At 40.6% G+C, this 18,940-nt stretch overlaps 1 protein-coding gene across 3 annotated transcripts in view; it reads right to left on the bottom strand.

The window, feature by feature from the left end:
* LOC134673985 (MTOR-associated protein MEAK7) overlaps nt 1-18,940 on the bottom strand; it is a 37,414-nt gene that overhangs the window by 14,568 nt on the left and 3,906 nt on the right. For all 3 annotated transcript variants that reach the window (XM_063532038.1, XM_063532037.1, XM_063532039.1), the window contains exons 3-7: nt 4,521-4,653; nt 3,882-3,970; nt 2,458-2,651; nt 1,094-1,227; nt 261-407 (exon numbers count right to left, since the gene is read on the bottom strand). In XM_063532038.1, the coding sequence (XP_063388108.1) occupies nt 261-407; nt 1,094-1,227; nt 2,458-2,651; nt 3,882-3,970; nt 4,521-4,653 (697 nt within the window). The remainder of the gene's footprint in view (nt 1-260; nt 408-1,093; nt 1,228-2,457; nt 2,652-3,881; nt 3,971-4,520; nt 4,654-18,940) is intronic.

The raw sequence follows: 18,940 nt of genomic DNA, 5'->3' as shown, positions 1-18,940 counted from the left end.
AAAGAGTGTATAAGGGAGAAGTGGAATTGGGACTTGGACGGGGTAGGCCTCGGCGGACTTTCTCTGATCAGATCGGGGAAATCCTGAAGAAAGGCCAGGTCAAGAGCACCCTAAACCGGCGAGCGTGTCTGAGGAATGTTATGAAAGTGAAGGAAGCGAAAGAGGTATGTCAGGATCGTAGCAAGTAGAATTCCGTGGTTTCTGCCTACCCCTCCGGGAAATGGGCGTGATTATATGTATGTATGTATGTATGTACGTACCGACCATGGTAGCGAAGGACTCCCCGTGTATGTGCGAGGAGAACAGAAAACGCCATTTTTGCTGAAGCGGGGGTGGTATGCTGTTGTTTAGCCACACGATGTGAGATAAGTCTATGAAGGCGGGGTAGTCAGGCATCGAGTCCAGACCTGAACAAAGAAAATTATAAATAATTAATTGACACTAATATCAAAGGGTTATTTATTAACAAAACCCGTAGTCAATAAGCTGCGTAATAATAAAAGTAAAAGAAATAACCTTACGCCATGGGTAACTGAGGCACCGCAAGCGGGGGACCGTCGCCTATAATGTGATCTCGCTCTATCCCGTGCAGCGTCGTATACACTGTCTCTGTTATTCAGTAGGGTGTCCATCATGAGCTGTACACGACATACGACCTACTTACACTCAGTATCTTTAGGTATTTAAATAAAAGTAAACAAAATCTACCCTCAAATGGCTCCTTAAGCCAGTTGAGGGTAGATGAAAACATTACATGATCAAATAATGTAGGTTAAAGTCAGGTCGTTCAGTGACAGATCCCGGCGGTTTTGTATTTGGTTGGTTAACCGTTAAATGTTGTAACTACCCGAAAATGTACAAATTATTTGTTTACTTTTATTTAAATACCTAAAGATACCGAGTATAGAATACAATATACACGTATCATGCACTGTGGGTAGTAACTGAGGCACCGCAAGCGGGGGACCGTCGTCTATAATGTGATCTCGCTCTATCCCGTGCAGCGTCGTATACACTGTCTCTGTTATTCAGTAGGGTGTCCATCATGAGCTGTACGTGTACACGACCTATTTAGAATACAATATACACGTACCATGCACCGTGGGTAGCATTTGTGGCACCGCAGTAAGCGGGGACCCGTCGTCTGTAGTGTGATCCCGCTCTATCCCGTACAGCGTCGTATACACTGTCTCTGTCATGTGCTTCAGTAGGGTGTCCGTCATGAGCCTGCAATCGAGAGAAACAGTAGATTTAAGAGCCAATCAACGTACACACTAGCGCCACTGCTAAATAATCGTCATTATTTCAATTAAAAAAAACAAAAGGTATTTAAAAAAAAACCGGTCAAGTGCGAGTCGGACTCGCCCACCAACGGTTCCGTACTTTTTAGCATGTGTTGTTATAGCGGCGACAGAAATACATCAACTGTGAAAATTTCAACTGTCTAGTTATCACGGTTCGTGAGATACAGCTTGGTGACAGACGGACGGACGGACAGCGGAGTCTTAGTAATAGGGTCCTGTTTTGCCCTTTGGGTACGGAACCCTAAAAAACGGGCGTACTGTATTTTGTATTTAAGTACCTTTTGAATACATCAAACTAGTTTTTTTTTTATGTTGCTGGATTCGTCGATCTAGGAACTCAAAACAAAAACGGCCGATTTAACTTTGGACTTTCTTCCCTAGTAATAGCCCTTTTCGCATCTGTTATATTCCTACTCGTCAAATAAAAATCGTTATGTTTTTTCTTTCAGTACAAACGGTATTTCTTGTATTTGGATTTAACTATTGTAGAATACTACCATATAACATTAAACTAGTTAAAGAAGCCCACTGATTAACAGTCCGCCGGACGGTATTGGCCTGTCAGTTATTCGGAACTGTTAGGAACAGACTGCTAATCAGTGGGCCCCTTAAGCAGTGCAAATGCATCGGGGCTCGTATGTTAGTATTCTTACCAATTTGACAGTTGTTTAGAGTTAACAGAGTCAGGGTCTGACCCGACCCCACTAGCCACAGCCTCTCCTAGCCATTAGCCAGTTCTTCTCTAGAAGGAATATGTTAGTATTCTTACCAATTTGATAGTTGTTTAGAGTTGACAGCTTGCGGCGGTGAGTCAGGGTCTGACCCGACCCCACTAGCCACAGTCTCTCCTAGCCATTAGCCAGTTCTTCTCTAGAAGGAATATGTTAGTATTCTTACCAATTTGATAGTTGTTTAGAGTTGACAGCTTGCGGCGGTGAGTCAGGGTCTGACCCGACCCCACTAGCCACAGTCTCTCCTAGCCATTAGCCAGTTCTTCTCTAGAAGGAATATGTTAGTATTCTTACCAATTTGATAGTTGTTTAGAGTTGACAGCTTGCGGCGGTGAGTCAGGGTCTGACCCGACCCCACTAGCCACAGTCTCTCCTAGCCATTAGCCAGTTCTTCTCTAGAAGGAATATGTTAGTATTCTTACCAATTTGATAGTTGTTTAGAGTTGACAGCTTGCGGCGGTGAGTCAGGGTCCGACCCGACCCCACTAGCCACAGCCTCCCCTAGAGTCTGTACGGCCGCCGCTTTCCCGCGAAATCCTTTGTCGATCCATTTCTCGGCGCGCTTACTGCTCGTCTTCAAAACTTTGATGTAGGTGGACACTATTGCTTCGCAGTACTGGAATTAAATAAGTAAATACACATATCAGGGTGTCCAGTAATTAATGGACAACCTTCTAACCATCGACAAGGCTTCGGCTGGTCCAGAAAATGCACTTATAGGTCTTGTAAAAGTTTCGTGGTTTTCGAGATAATCGCACTGTGCCCTGTCGATAGTTAGAAGGTTGTCCATTAATTACTGGACACCCTGTATATTATAGGATATTCGTTACATAGATCGACCTAGTCCCACAATCATTAAGGATGGGTAGTGGGTACTTGACGATGATACCAGCTAGTTGTACAGATGTGGCCATGAGTAAGCCCATTCATAATTAAAAAAAAAAAAATGTAGTGCAAAATTATTTTCCATCGTAATTTTCACAGAATAGTACGACGTGTCTTGCTATTTCAGTCAGTCTCGGTACAAAAAGTACAGAGGTTGACTGAAAAATACGAACGTTTCCGAGAAAATATGATGGAAAACAATGATGCACTGCATTTTTTGGCTCAACTTTTGATTTCATGAATTACGAGCTCTTCAAACCATCTACGAAAAAAATGACACAAAGAAATATTGTCATCATCATCAGTCGTTCCCTCAATGCTGAGGATCGTGACATCATGTCCTAATGTTGCTGACCAGCCGGCCTAGCCAAGGTTACAATCGCTATCGCTTCGACAACGAAAAGCTTTATGTCTCTCTATCACTCTTCCATATTAGTGCGACAGTGACAGTTGCGTTTCGATCGCTACGGAGCGTAAGCGATTGGCATCTTGGCTACGCGGCCAGTCTCTTCCATACGCTTCTGTCACCCGCCATATGTCATATGCACAAAGAAATATTGTATTCAATAAGTTTTAGGCGAAAAATTCATTTAGGTACAAGCTTTTATCGCTAACTGTAATTTTCTTACCAAAAAAAGACGGTCACCCATCCAAGTACTGACCACTCCCAACGTTGCTTAACTTTGGTCAAAAATCACGTTTGTTGTATGGGAGCCCCATTTAAATCTTTATTTTATTCTGTTTTTAGTATTTGTTGTTATAGCGGCAACAGAAATACATCATCTGTGAAAATTTCAACTGTCTAGCTATCACGGTTCGTGAGATACAGCCTGGTGACAGACGGACGGACGGACGAACGGACGGACAGCGAAGTCTTAGTAATAGGGTCCCGTTTTACCCTTTGGGTACGGAACCCTAAAAATAAAAAGCTTGTAACAATGTGGTTATTATAAATTGTCACCTCTTTGATTAGTTGATACGGCAGTTCGTCGTTTTCGCTGTAGTTGCCTAAACTTCTGTACGTCACCATCATCTTCTGGTCCACCGAACCTGGAAACAAATATTATTCGTTATCATTCGTATGTCTCATCCATATCTCGGGACCACAGGGTCCCATAACTTAGGGAGGCGTGCGTGGGGCCGAAGCCAACAGCGTAGAGGCCCTTTAAGACAATTTGATCTAAAAGCAAGGGATACACGTGGCGGATACCATCCCCGAGCGCACAATATGATACATCCGGAGATGGTCCCCGCCAGGTGCAAAGACTATTGCAGTGCAGCACTTTCGTGCTGCCATGGGAATTGAGGTCATAAACTATTGATTTGTATCAGGGATGTTGCGGATGCAGATTTTTTGACATCCGCGGATGCGGATGCGGATATTTAAAGCCTCGCATCCGCGGATGCGGATGCGGATGTCAAGATTTGGTGATTGTCATTTGTCAATATTACATACAAAATAGACAGGGAGGCTCGCGGGCCGCAAGTGAGAGGTTCGCGGGCCGCATGCGGTCCGCGGGCCGCTGGTTGCCGACCGCTGGTCTATACAATGCGTTATTAATCCTAATCACAAGAAAGGATGAGAGTTTCAGTTACCCACCTCTAACATTGTACACATATAGTTCTGCGAAGCGGGTGAAGTCGCATGTGGCCGCCTTTTGAGACCCCGTGTCGAACAAGTAGTTTGAGAGGTACTGCGCCAGCCGGGGGTCTATTAGGGGACCCCAGTGTTTCTGAAAAGAAGAGAAGTGTTAGAGAAAAAAAAATAGGTATCTACGTCAAACGGCCTCTGAGAAAAACGCATTTAACTAATTTGCAAGACCGAAGTATCCCGTAACTGTTCCGTGAACAAAGTTTTGTAGGGAACATTAATTACATTTATGTAGGTACATATGTATGTAAATAAATATTCATTTATTTTAATGGAATTATTAATTCGGTTAAATAAAGCTTGTCCAGAAGAGATCGCGATAATATTAGCGATGAGACCACCTGTTGTTTGCCTGTATGTTTAATCAACAGCTTTTTCCTAAAATTGTATCTTTTACAGAGTTTTCTATCTACATTAAAATTCATTTGGATGCATTGGCCCGGTGTGAAGTCGGTGGAGAGAGATCTGGCGCTGATGGTCACAAACAGACGTAATCTTATGGAATGTCCCATGTTAATGCTAGCGGCAGCCGCGTTAGAACCACAATTTTCTTCTTCTTCTTCGTTACACTCTTGACAGAGTGGTCGTGGCCATTATGTAGAATTTTGAGCGATTCGTTTAACGACACGTCGCCATTCCTCCCGTAGAGCTGCTTTCCGTGAGCATTCGCTTACTGTGGCCGACACACTGGCTTTGATTTGGTCGGTCCATCCCATTGGAGAACAAATTTTATTCCATTAGATTTAACTTAGAAAAGCCCACAAAATGAGGGCAGAACCTAGCGAACAAGTTCTTGGTGTTTATGTATTCATAACTGAAAGACAATCTTTTCAACGTTGACTGTACCTATTTCAACAGTCATCTACTGCTCAGATAATTCTCACAAAATGTGCTACTATATTCGCCTGGCTGACGGGACATAATAACAGCAAAAAAAGTTTATCCACACATTTCAATCATGCAAATTTTCCGCTAAAAGTGTTTGTCGGGATGGTACATTTAGCACATGTTTCAGGTATCTTTATCCGTCACGCATTGAAGGCGCATAAATTAGGCCGAAGTCTAAACAGAGCTCTTTTGATCAACTCTTGTTTATTTTGTTTCGGCCATCAAAATGATGTCGGGGCCGGGAAAGCGGCGGATTGATAAGCGACAGCGGGAGCGAGGTGAGATTTCTCGACTGTTCACTTTGAGGTACCTATTAAATAACCTCTGATATTCCCTTTCCCCTCTTTACGAAACACAAAATTCACTCTTATCTAATACTTTTCACTTTTTAAGTGCATCAGCATGTATTCTTGTTACGAACATCGACTCGAAATCCCTTCGCTGGTTGATTGTATATGTATACAAATAAATAATCCGTCGGTTCCATTAATAAATAAAATACATAAAGCATGCAATAAACAGGACAAGTGTCGGAGATAAAAATTACACGGAGTTAGGTTGCATGCAGAAAAAAAACACAGTGCACTGCATATTTGCAAATAAGTCAATACGGAGGAATGGGACCAATAATCTATAGATCTCAGCCGGGGTAGCACATGATTGGCGTGACAGTATCTCGCCCGTAAGTTTAGACTAGCCGTCTCTCTATAATTAATAGAGTTAGAACAAGACGAGTATAGTCTATCTCGCGGGCGAGATACTGTCGCTGCCCTCCTGTGCTAGGCGCACAGTTGACAAGATAAACCCGACTCATATAGTCCTATTACATCTATTAATTTATCAAATGACTTGCGTCCTCGCGCGTAACCCTATAGTTCGTTTTTTTTAGCATTAGATAGAACTCCGCAGAAGCAAGCGTGCAGTTTTTATCAGGTTCGTTAATTGTTAATAATTATTGAATTATCTAATGCAGCATGGTCAATACATATAATGTACTTCAAATTGTTACCGCTAAAAATGCCAGATTTAGAACCACAAGCGAACTTCTGCGAACTTCTTTCTAATGCTCAAAAAACGGACTATATACATCTAGCGCGACTTCAACTATGCTCGCGAGGCGAGAACGTAAGTCATGCTAGAGAGTCAGATTTGTTATCTATACAGAACAACAGATCAAAAAACTCGCTAGTTCTGTGGCCCCCATCAAACAATACCAATTGTCGATGGAGGCAAACCATGTTCCCGGTCGGCTCAAGGGCGATCCTAATTTAAAACCCAATTAAAACCAGCCATCAGATATTCTGTTTGTTATTAAAATCGGATTGGAACGCCCAAAAAGTTTCCAAGGTTTTATTATGCTTATATCGATGCGTAACTTTGATACGGCGTTATACTGTGGGGCAACAGTTCATACAAATGGTAGTGCGTAATAGATAGAATTTGCAGGGTACGAGACTTCTCTAGACTCGAGATACGCTTTTCAACATGGAGTCTAATAACACGGTACATTTATAATATTTAAAACTTTCGTTGAAGACATATTAACTCACATTTATAGATGGGTCTATCGCGAATTTATTTTATTACCTTAACCTACCTCTTAGCCGCGTCCGCGACCAGGGAAACCTGTGTCGACACGTCGGTAAATAAATGTAATAAAATAAATTAGCGATAGACCCGTCTTCTTCTTTCTTCTTCTTTTAAGCCCTTTTCAATCATTGAGAGGCATAGGCGTACGCACGGTGGGGCAAGTGGGGCAACTTGCCCCACCCTGGTCTGTGGTCTGACGAGAAGCTAAAAATTTTTAGGAACAATTTAGGCACGTAACCCTACTTCTGCCCCACCCTTTAAAAAATGCTGGGTACGCCTATGTTGAGAGGTATACCTCCTTAAATATTTGCCATTTTGTTCTATTTTGTGCTCATTGTAACCATTTTGATCCAGCTGTTCTTTTGATGTCGTCATACCAACGCATTTTTGGTTTTTATAATGACGGATAAATGGGATCAATCCGCAAGTGTTTGAAAATGTTTATATATCAAAACTTCAAAAGATTACAAAAGAGATGTATGTATTAGAAGCGTGTCAAGGTAATATTGTATGTTAAACCACACATTCGATTCGTTACATTTAAATCGGTTTAAACTCGTGTAAACGTAAAACGTATTTCCGGCCCGGTGCAGTAAAACACTGCAACTAAGTATACTTTACAGTTGTTTGTGTCGTTTTACAATAAAATTGTGGAACAAATATATCATCTTTGAAAGTTAGTGCGTTGAAGTGGTAATGGGCTGGCCACATAAGTCGCAGAACGGATTTTTGCTTTTTTCCCATTGAAATTCGGACAATAAAATTTCCACGAACAGGTATATCTCTTAAAAATACCTTTTATTTAGGTACCTATACGTAAATATTGTTTCCATTACACTTTTTATAAAGTTCATGTGAGTTTTGTTAAATAACAAGTACTTATTCGAAGTATCCGTTTCATCCGGATATAGTAAAATAATAAATATTCGAAATAACCGGATACAAAAAATAGGCAGATATTGCAAGCCCTAGTTGTCACGTGCGTGACTTAAACTCCACTTGGGGCTGTCCATAAATTACGTCATCGATTTTTCATGCTACCATCATCCGATGTCCAGACCCCCCCCCCCCGCCCTAATTTGAAATGACGTAATTTCCGAATAGCCCCAATGCCGAAATGCATATTTCATAATTGTTTTCAAAATGCCAACAATATTTCACCTAGGTACTTGATCAACTGACATAAATCAAAGTAAAGTGGCAACGGATGCGATAAATATGAGGAAAACACAAGTTTACGGCCGTGTTTAAAAACAGCTTCATTCTTCCATGATACATTCCTGGACGGTTTAGTAAACAAATATGAGTAATCGTACGTTAAAGTTATTCGGTAGCTGGTTGAGTTGGGACGGTTGGTTTTAGTTGATTTATATACCAACCCAAAACTCTAATAGCTGACGTGGCTGAAACCAATTTATTTAGTCTGTAATATAGGTAGTTAGGATCAATATAGTTCATATAGATTATAGTTATATATATATTAGTTTATATTAATATTTTATTTATTTTTCCTGCACATGTGCGATGAAGGGTCTGACGATTCATTCTACTCTGCTTGTGACTTGTCTTTTGCGTCTCAGTCGTCCGAGGAGCCGTGTTCGCTCGGCACAGTGATCGGGCGCGTTTTCCAAAACTTTCCCAAACACTTTAACGTTTGCCATATAAACGCTCAGAGTATTCCAAGCCACTACACCGACCTTTTGGATACTTTCTCCAACTGCAATGTCCATGCGATTCTTGTCAGCGAAAGCTGGCTAAAGCCCAGTATTTCCTCTATTTCCGTTAGCCTTCCAGGCTTTGTACTTTTGCGCAATGATCGTACCGGGAAGGGCGGTGGAGGTGTAGCGATCTACCTGCGGTCTGACATTCCCTTCAAGATCATTGACTCTTCGCCATCCTTATATTCTGGTTCTATGGAATACCTAATTATAGAGGTCAAGGTGCAGGGAGTTAATGTCTTTGTTGGTGTTGTCTACTGTCCTCCAGCAGTGGAATACTTTTCAACTCTGGAAAATCTGCTCTCTTCTATAGGTTCTGAGTGCACACACCACGTAATCATGGGGGATTTCAACACGGATCTTCTGAAAGACCACTGCAGGTCTCGGAATCTCAAATCTATCGTTCGTGCCAGTGACTTCTCAATACTGCCTCTCAGCGCCACTCACCGTAATACCGAGTCGCCGGATACGTGGCTGGATGTTATGCTTACTTCCTCCCTCGAGGATGTTATTAAAACTGGGCAGCTCGTGGCTCCGGGTTTCTCGCGTCACGACTTGATCTACCTCACGTACAAGGTGAAGGTCCCCAAACAGGAGCCGGTAGTGGTACGACTACGCAATTATGCTCGCCTTGATGCTGAGAAGTTGAGAATGGATGCCGCCTCTGCCGACTGGTCGCCTGTGCTTGTTGCATCCTCAGTTGATGATAAAGTTTCAGCCCTCAATAAAACAATCCTCCAGCTGTTTGATGCACATGCGCCGGTGCGTGAGGTCCGATTGAGGCGGCCCCCAGCTCCATGGATCACCGCGGACGTCAGGATGGCGATGACAAGGCGTGACAGGGCTTTCCGCAAATACAAAAGTAATCGGTGCGACGAAAACTGGCGTTTCTTTAAAGTGGCTAGAAATCGCTGTAACCAGTTAGTGAGGGCCGCCAAACGCCATTACATACACGATAATGTGTCGACTTCATCCTTAGCGGAGACGTGGCAATTCTTAAAATCACTCGGCGTAGGCAAACCGAATAGCCATTTCGACCCCTCGTCTTTCTCTTTAAATGAACTTAATGCCCATTTTTCCAACACTACAATGTTAAGCTCAACAGTTAAGTCCGCAACAATCTCACACATAGCTTCACTTCCGTCTCCCAATATTTCTCCGCTCACTCTTACCCCAGTCACAGCTGAGGAGATCCGGAAGATAGTTGGCACAGTTAAATCTAAAGCCGTCGGCCACGATGACATTGGACGAGTTATGGTAATGCTTATCCTAGAAAATATACTGCCTGTACTCACCCACATAATCAATTTTTCCCTCATATCTGGGGTTTTTCCTTCTTCTTGGCGCAAAGCCTATGTTCTCCCGCTTCCCAAAATCTCTAACCCAAGCTGTCTCAATAATTTCAGGCCTATTTCGATTCTTCCTTTCTTTTCCAAAATTCTAGAAGCGGTAGTCCACAACCAATTCTCTAAATTTATCAATTCTAACACCCTATTGTCTAATTACCAGTCTGGTTTTCGTGCGGGACATAGTACCAGTACTGCGCTTCTGAAAGTCACGGAGGATATCAGGGCTGGCATGGAATCCTCAAAAGTCACGGTACTAGTACTTATTGACTTTTCCAACGCTTTCAATGCAGTAGATCACGACGTTCTTCTCGCTATCCTCTCTCATCTTGGGATCTCCTCAGCTGCGTCTGCGTGGTTCGCCTCATATCTCGGTAACAGAGCCCAGGCTGTGCGTGCTGGTCACTGTTTCTCGGAGTGGTGCGATTTGAAAGCCGGGGTACCGCAAGGTGGTATCCTCTCTCCTCTTCTTTTTTCGGTTTTTATTAACCACATCACTTCGGGAATCAGGGGTGCTCACCATCTGTATGCAGATGATTTGCAGTTGTACACACAAGCCGATGTTATCGATATTAACTCTGCCATAGCAGCCATCAATGATGACCTGAACTTCATAGCTGATTGGTCGAATCGCTTCGGCATATCTGTGAATCCATCTAAGTGTCAGGCCATCATTGTGGGAAGCCAGCGTCAACTTCTGAATTTGGACACCGCTTCTGTATCACCAATAATGTTTGATGGTTCGTCAATACCTTTCTCGAGCCAGGTTAAGGATCTCGGTATTATAATCGACAGGCATCTATCTTGGGACGGGCAACTTTCGGAGGTTAGTCGAAAGGTCACTGGTACTTTACGCTCTCTATATCCCTTAAAAAACTTTCTCCCAATACCCACCAAAAAATTACTTGTGCAGTCACTAATACTTCCGCTCATCGATTACGCTGACGTGTGCACAACAAACATTTCACAGTGTTCACTTAACAGGCTCGATCGCTTGCTGAATAACGGCATTCGTTTTATTTTCGGTCTACGCAAGTACGACCACATATCTCATTACCGTCGCCAGCTTAACTGGCTCCCTATTCGGCAGCGTAGGACTCTCAGAATTCTTTGTTTGCTTTTTTCGATACTGTTCGAGTCATCTGCTCCCAGTTATCTAAAATGTAGATTCAGTTTTGTAACCCCTCGCCCGGGTTGTGAACTACGTTCCTCCCGCTCTCTTAAACTTTCGGTATTTCCTCACCATAGTGGTTTTCTCTCTTCTTCCTTCACCGTACAAGCAATCCGCCTCTGGAATTCGCTCCCTCTGACGATCAGACAGGCTCCAAGCAAGTTAACTTTCAAACGTTTGCTTTATAACCACCTGCTAAGGCAGGCACAGTAGGAATTAGTAGGTAGGTAACCCTTAACGCATGTGCAATTATATGTATTTGTATATATCCTTGTGTATATATATATATATATATATATATATATATATATATATCTATCTATGTATTTAGTGTACTCTTAGTCTTATGGTATAACATAATTAATATATGTATATAGTAGGTATTTAGAATGTTGATATTTTACTTCGCTCAAAAGTTACGTTTTTTTTTTCTGTTTATTTCTCACTGCACCCACATGGACGCTTTTCTGTTTCGCCCTATGGTTGACTGGTAGAGAATGCCTATACCGGCATTAAGTCCGCCTGTTGTACTTTTTGTATGTGCAATAAAGTTTAAAATAATAATAATAATAATAAGCCCGCAGGGCAGCTTGTGGCGAGCTGTTGGGGAGTAACGACCCCACGGACCCGAGTGCTCCCGAGAGTCGGTCAGGGTCTCCGTCTCCGGCGTGTCTTCGTCGGTCGGAGTGGACCCCAAGGGGACCCGCAGGACTCTCAGCTCTGGCTTGCCTTCACTGGCCGTCCAGAGAGGAGTCGTTAGAGCTATATGCTCCAGGGGTGGAAGTGAAAGATGCATAAGACGCGAGTTGGCACAGTGGCTGTTAACAGCCACTGGGTAGAAAGCGGCGCACACCTCTCGACACCCCTGAGCCGCTCACACCGATGTTGCTCCTGGTCGTCTTCGCGACGGCAGTTTCAGGGGCCCATCTAGTCAGCGGCAAGTCACCACCTGCCTCGATAACGTGTTTTAGCATTGTTATGGCAGGTGTCCGGACTTCTCTACAATAGCCCAGTCTCATTGTCCATCCAAACTTCAATCCATAGACCGGTATACTACTCACTTTTTCTGCAATAGTCCCAATGCCTGCTGCGACCGGTTCATGGGTGTTTATTGTTGCGCCTGTGAACGGGTTCCAGCAGGCGTTCTACATGACATTAAAGCTCTCCAAGGGGCCTCTACGTGTTGGATCTATATCCCCACGCAAGCCTATCAAAAGACCGGGATTTGTAGGCCCGTGATATCCAAAAGGAGATACAAAATAATAATAAACCACAGAATAAATAATAGTACTACCGTACAAAAAGGAAACTTCCTACAAAAACGAAGTTTGACAGCGGTTCAGGGTCGAATAATGCTATCCCTTTCTAATATATGGCACTATCCCTTTCGGCTATTTAGGGTTGCCAAAATTCAAGTGATTATCTTATGGTCGTGCACGCAAAAGGAAGACAAGTGGTGCCAACCCTAAGAATTGCTCGGAGCAATGCTGAACCGAGCGGAGCCGAGTTTGGCCGAAGTCAGGAGTTTCGCACCCCTGCTGAAACATAGGGTAGGGCGGGACATGCTGGCCGTATTCCGGATGACTAAGGGTAGGGTTGCCATAAGTAAGTCGGAACTGATAAGGGACAGTGGTATTCTAGAGCGCTATTAATTAATTAATAAATATTATAGGACATTTTTACACAAATTGACTAAGCCCCACGGTAAGCTCAAGGAGGCTTGTATTATGGGTACTCAGACAACGATATATAATTTATAAATACTGAAATAGGTACATAGAAAACAACCATCACTCAGGAACAAATATCTCTATCACCATACAAATAAATGCCCTTACCAGGATTCGAACCAGGGAGCAATATCGGTTTCATACTCCTCATAGGCAGGGTCACTACCCACTAGGCCAGACCGGTCGACAAAATACGGGAAATTGATATACGGGACAAAAACGGGACCAATAAAAATACGGGACGTGATACTTAAATACGGTGACAGTCCCGTATATACGGGACGTATGGCAACCCTAACTATGGGCTATAATAACAACGAACTTTTACCAAACTACCGGACTGTCTCAAGAGGATAATATTAATTCACATTACCTTAGAATAACATTAACTCTAATTGTGACGTGTTAACTTTCGAAGAAACTTTCCTTTTAACGTTTACGTGCTTAACTTTGGAAGTTATTACGACATAGGCCTAAGTGCTTCATGTTTAAGCCACACGGTATATATGTCGGCGGCAGATCGTAAGATCAGACATATCGTGAAATTCCTAGGCATATCGTCAAACGTGAAAATCTTTGACTCGTTCCCTGAGTCGACGGAGCCCCGCGTGGCGTGGGCTCCTATTTCTGGGCAGTTTGCCCTTCGGGCATCTGAAGCAATCTAACGATAGGTCCTACCTATATATTGGTTTAATGTGACTATCGTCAAAACATTACACAGGAACATTACGATCTGCCTGATCTTACGATCGGCCGCCGACATATACATAAAACCAGAAAAAAATACACAACAACCAAGGCCGTACCGTGAAAAACGCAAATTGAAAATGTATCTGCTTGTATATCGCTCGAATATGTAAGAACGATAGAGACACATGACTGTCTATAAGGTACATAACTGCATTTCCGTTGCTAGGGAGGAATTGGAATTATACTGAGCAACTTTTACTATTAGACCAACCCCGAAATCGCAAAAAAAAATTGCCCTCCCATAGAAAATGGACCAGCCAAAATTTATGAAATGGCCAAATTTTTTTTTTCGCGATTTCGGGGTTGGTCTCATAGTAAAACTTGCTCAGTATAATCCCAAAACCTCCCTGGCAACGGGAATGCAGTTATTTTTTAAGCTACCCTGTATAGACCCCTAAGCTACGTCTAGTACAAACACCAACACTAACTATCCATCGGTGGACCTTATGCCTTTTGTAATAAGGCTTACGAACTGTCAGTTAACATTGTAGGCGATGGTACAAAAATAAAGACACTTGCGTGTGGATAATCCAAGCGGGAACAATCGCTAATAAAAATAACGATGTCCAAATATGACCGTGACGTCATTTATGGATGGCAAATACTCATTAACCTGACAGCTGTCCCCATGTTTGCCCAGTTCGGCTGTTAGGCAAATTGGATGCCATGTGGAGTTACGAAGGAGACGAGGTCATGTCAACCCAAATAAGTAAAAGACTCCGCCTTTCGTAGAAATACAAGTCCTATATGATAACTCTGAATTTATTTACATAGTTACAAAAAAAAATAGTTATGCAATTGTCTTTATGTAAAATTGATGTGTAATGTAAGACAGAGAAATCATACAATAGCGCATCTTCTGCGTTTTTGAGCGCGCATAGCTTTGAGTCTCGTAATAACGAACCGATTTCTTCAAATTTAGACTCAAAAGACGAGTTCCTAAGCCTAATAACTTCTTTAGAGTCTGTGCAAAAAGAGAAGAGTCGTAGAATGTATTGGATTCCGATCCCGCACATACATCGTGGCTCGCACGCTAATGTAAACCGCGGGTGAACAGATACCGCAATATATTGAAAACGAGAATGATTATAATGAAAATTGCATGCAAGTTATTGCTATACTTCGTTTTTTTAGCATTAGAAATTAGGTAAACAATCTTGATGTGTCTTTTAATTGAAAAACACATTTTAAAAATAAGTTACGGCAAATATGTAACAATTATGAATCTAATACGATCATTTATATTCTTCTGCTTTCATAAGTAATCTATATATATAAATGCAAGTGTCCTGACTGACTGATTCATCAACGCAGAGCCGAAACTACAAAAGCCAGAAAGTTGAAATTTGCACACCAGATTGCATTTATAAAGTGTACAAGAGATAAGAAGCGATTTTGAGAAATTCAACCCCTAAGGGGGTTAAAAAGGGGATGAAAGTTTGTATGGGGTTAAAGTCTTTTTTTAAGCTAGGAATTTGAAACTTCGCAAAAAGATATACTATTAAAATACAAGAAAACTAATTTCAGCGTTTTTGAAAATTCATCCCCTAAGGTGGTGAAAAAGGGGTTGAAAGTTTGTATGGATATCAAAAAAAATTTCGAGTGGTGGAGTTGAATCTTTGTATTTAGAAATATAATTAGAAGACAGGAAAAGTAATTTCAGCGTTTTGTAAAATTCATCCCCTAACAGGGTTAAAAAGGGGTTGAAAATTTTAATCCATTACAAATGCTTTGAAACTTCTTAGAAAGGCATAATAGCCGATTACAAAAAAAAGTGATTGCAACGTTTTTGGAAATTCAACCCCTAAGGGGGTTAAAAAGGGGATGAAAGTTCGTCTTCGGGTGCAAATTTTATTTTAAGTTAGGAACTTGAAACTTTGTAAAAAAGTATCAAATTTAAATACAAGAAAACTAATTTCAGCGTTTTAGAAAATTCATCCCCCAAGGTGGTGAAAAAGGGGTTGAAAGTTTGTATGGATATCAAAAAAATTTTCGAGCGCGGGACTTGAATCTTTGTATTTGGGGATATTATTAGAAGACTATAAAAGTAATTTCAGCGTTTTGTAAAATTCATCCTCTAACAGGGTTAAAAAGGGGATGAAAGTTTGTATGGGGTTAAAGTTTTCTTTTGAGCTACGAATTTGAAACTTCGTTAAAAGATATATTATTACAATACGAAAAAACTAATTTCAGCGTTTTTGAAAATTCAACCCCTAAGGTGGTGAAAAAGGGGTTGAGAGTTTGTATGGATATCAAATTTTTTTACGAATGCGGGACTTGAATCTTTGTATTTGGAGGTATTATTAAAAAACAGGAAAAATAATTTCAGCGTTTTGTAAAATTCATCCCCTAACAGGGATAAAAAGGGGTTGAAAGTTTGAATCCATTACAAATGGTTTTGAAACTTCTTAGAAAGGCATAATAGCCGATTACAAAAAAAAGTTATTGCAACGTTTTTGGAATTTCAACCCCTAAGGGGGTTAAAAAGGGGATGGAAGTTCGTCTGCGGGTGCAAATTTTATTTTAAGCAAGGAACTTGAAACTTTGTAAAAACGTTTTAAATTAAAATACAAGAAAACTCATTTCAGCGTTTGTGAAAATTCATCCCCTAAGGTGGTGAAAAAGGGGTTGAAAGTTTGTATGGATATCAAACATTTTTTCGAGCGCGGGACTTGAATCTTTGTATTTGGGGATACTATTAGAAGGCAATAAAAGTAATTTCAGCGTTTTGTAAAATTCATCCCCTAACAGGGTAAAAAAGGGTTTCAAAGTTTAAATCCATTACAAATGCTTTGAAAATTCTTAGAAAGGCATAATAGCCGATTACAAAAAAAAGTAATTGCAACGTTCTTGGAAATTCAACCCCTAAGGGGGTTAAAAAGGGGATGAAAGTTCATCTTCATGTGCAAATTTTATTTGAAGCTAGGAACTTGAAACTTTGTAAAAAGGCATTATATTAAAATACAAGAAAACTAATTTCTGCGTTTTTGAAAATTCATCCCTATGGTGGTGAAAACGGGGTTGAACGGGGGGGCATTTTTTCGAGCGCGGCATTTGAATCTTTGTATTTGGGTATATTATTAGAAGACAATAAAAGTGATTTCAGCGATTTGTAAAATTCATCCCCTAACAGGGTTAAAATGGGGTTCAAAGTTTGAATCCATTACAAATGCTTTGAAACTTCTTAGAAAGACATAATAGCCGATTACAAAAAAAAGTAATTGCAACGTTTTTGGAAATTCACTCCCTAAGGGGGCTAAAAAGGGGATGAAAATTCGTCTTGGGGTGTAAATTTAATTTTAAGCTAGGAACTTTAACTTTTTGGAAAAAAGGTAATAAATTAAAAAACATGAAAACTAATTCAAGCATTTTTGAAAATCATCCCCCAAGGTGGTGAGAAAGGGGTTGAAAGTTTGTATGGAGATCAGATATTTTGTGAGTGCGGAATGCGGAACTTGAATCTTTGTATAAGGGCATAGGTACCTATTATGAGAATACAAGAAAAGTAATTTCAGCAACCAACATCAAAATCCACTTGACTTAAAACTTCATACAACTTGCTAAAAAAGAAAAGTACTTAATTTCAACATTGCTTGGATATGAAAATTATAGGTACTAAAGATGTAAAATGTTGAAGATAAGATTCCACGCGGACGAAGTCGCGGGCAACAGCTAGTAGTTTTATATTTTTATAAAGCGTTTTTCAATTAAAAGACATGTCAAGATCGCTTACCTTCTTGCAAGTTCTTTCTAATGCTAAAAAAAACGAACTATAATCTAAACCTCGCTTAGACTTGCCTCAAACGATTCGATTTCAACTCGAACCGAACAACCAAGATTTACTCGAAACTAATCGAGAATTTGACAGGCCGCCAAATCATCTGTTTACAACTAGAACCCTCCGAACCAAAACATCGTAACAGCCATACGTTTTCCAAAAGAGATATGACATTTCGTTACTGGGCAAGGTGTGCGTAATTGTTTTTAACTGAGACCGATAAATACCCAATTTATGAAGCCACCCGAATATATACTGAGTGGAAGTTTGGAAGTACCTATGGTTAAGGTTAATTTTCATTATACAATATTGTTAACACTGACATTAGAAACAAGTACTTAAAGTCCATTCCAATAGAACTTGCTAACTTTGTAAACAAAGGACGTAACTTTGTTTTGTCACTGTTTTTCCTTGAATTTTCACATCATCTCATCAAACACCATTGAAACACATACACTATACACTATTAAAGCGGTCGTTACCGTAAAATACAACAATATATAACTGTATCTTGGATATTTCATTAAAAGTTTAAAATGGTTTCATAAGTTAGGTTATTAGGCCCTGATGTAATGACGTTTTTGTTTCTTTTACATTCTACAATTGTCTATGATGGGTAGTGTTGTGACTAAAGTTGGTGATATACTCGTAAAGCCGCTACACACTACGCGACTCACGGTCCGTACCTGCCAACGCGGTTATATACACTACGCGGTAGTTTGACAATTTTAAATTTCAATAAATATGTAAACTCAGATTAATCGTTTTAATTCCTTTCTTTTAAATAACCTTTTCCATTCTTTCGCACCATTTTTAAACATTATTATTAAACTACGGAAAATTATAACTGGTAGTTTTGGACTGTTCATAAATAAAAATCTACCCTACATTTGACAAAATAATGACTGTTGAATGATTGACGGTTTCAATATTATTTTACTCGTTCACTGTTTTTCTTGGCATGTACGCGTATCTTACTTCTTTGTTATTGAATTTAAGAGATATCTGTTTCTCGCTCTCACTTATGGATGCGACGCACCAAGTTCGTGATGCAGTGCGATAGTGTGTTACGGCCTTAAGTAAAGGACTAAGTAAGACTCTTGCCCATCACTAGCAAATTCATCATTCAGAGACAATTTCAATATGGCGGTTTGTTGACATAGTTTGCAAGTTCTATTGGAATGGACTTTATCTAATAGACGCAGGTACGAGTAATATAGACTATTCAGCACAATGACAAACATAAATTGTAGTCAGTCAATGTAATGATTTCACCTTCACCAATGATGTCGTTATTACTTTACATATTATTAGATGAGCACATTTAAACTTACTCGCCTAAACAGTAAGGTGCATTGAAGTAACTTTTATGAAACGAACGAAGTGAGTTTTATAAGC

This window comes from Cydia fagiglandana, chromosome 19, assembly GCF_963556715.1.
Source record: "Cydia fagiglandana chromosome 19, ilCydFagi1.1, whole genome shotgun sequence".
Taxonomy (NCBI): Eukaryota; Metazoa; Arthropoda; class Insecta; order Lepidoptera; family Tortricidae; genus Cydia; species Cydia fagiglandana.
This window is presented reverse-complemented; position numbering and strand designations above follow the sequence as displayed.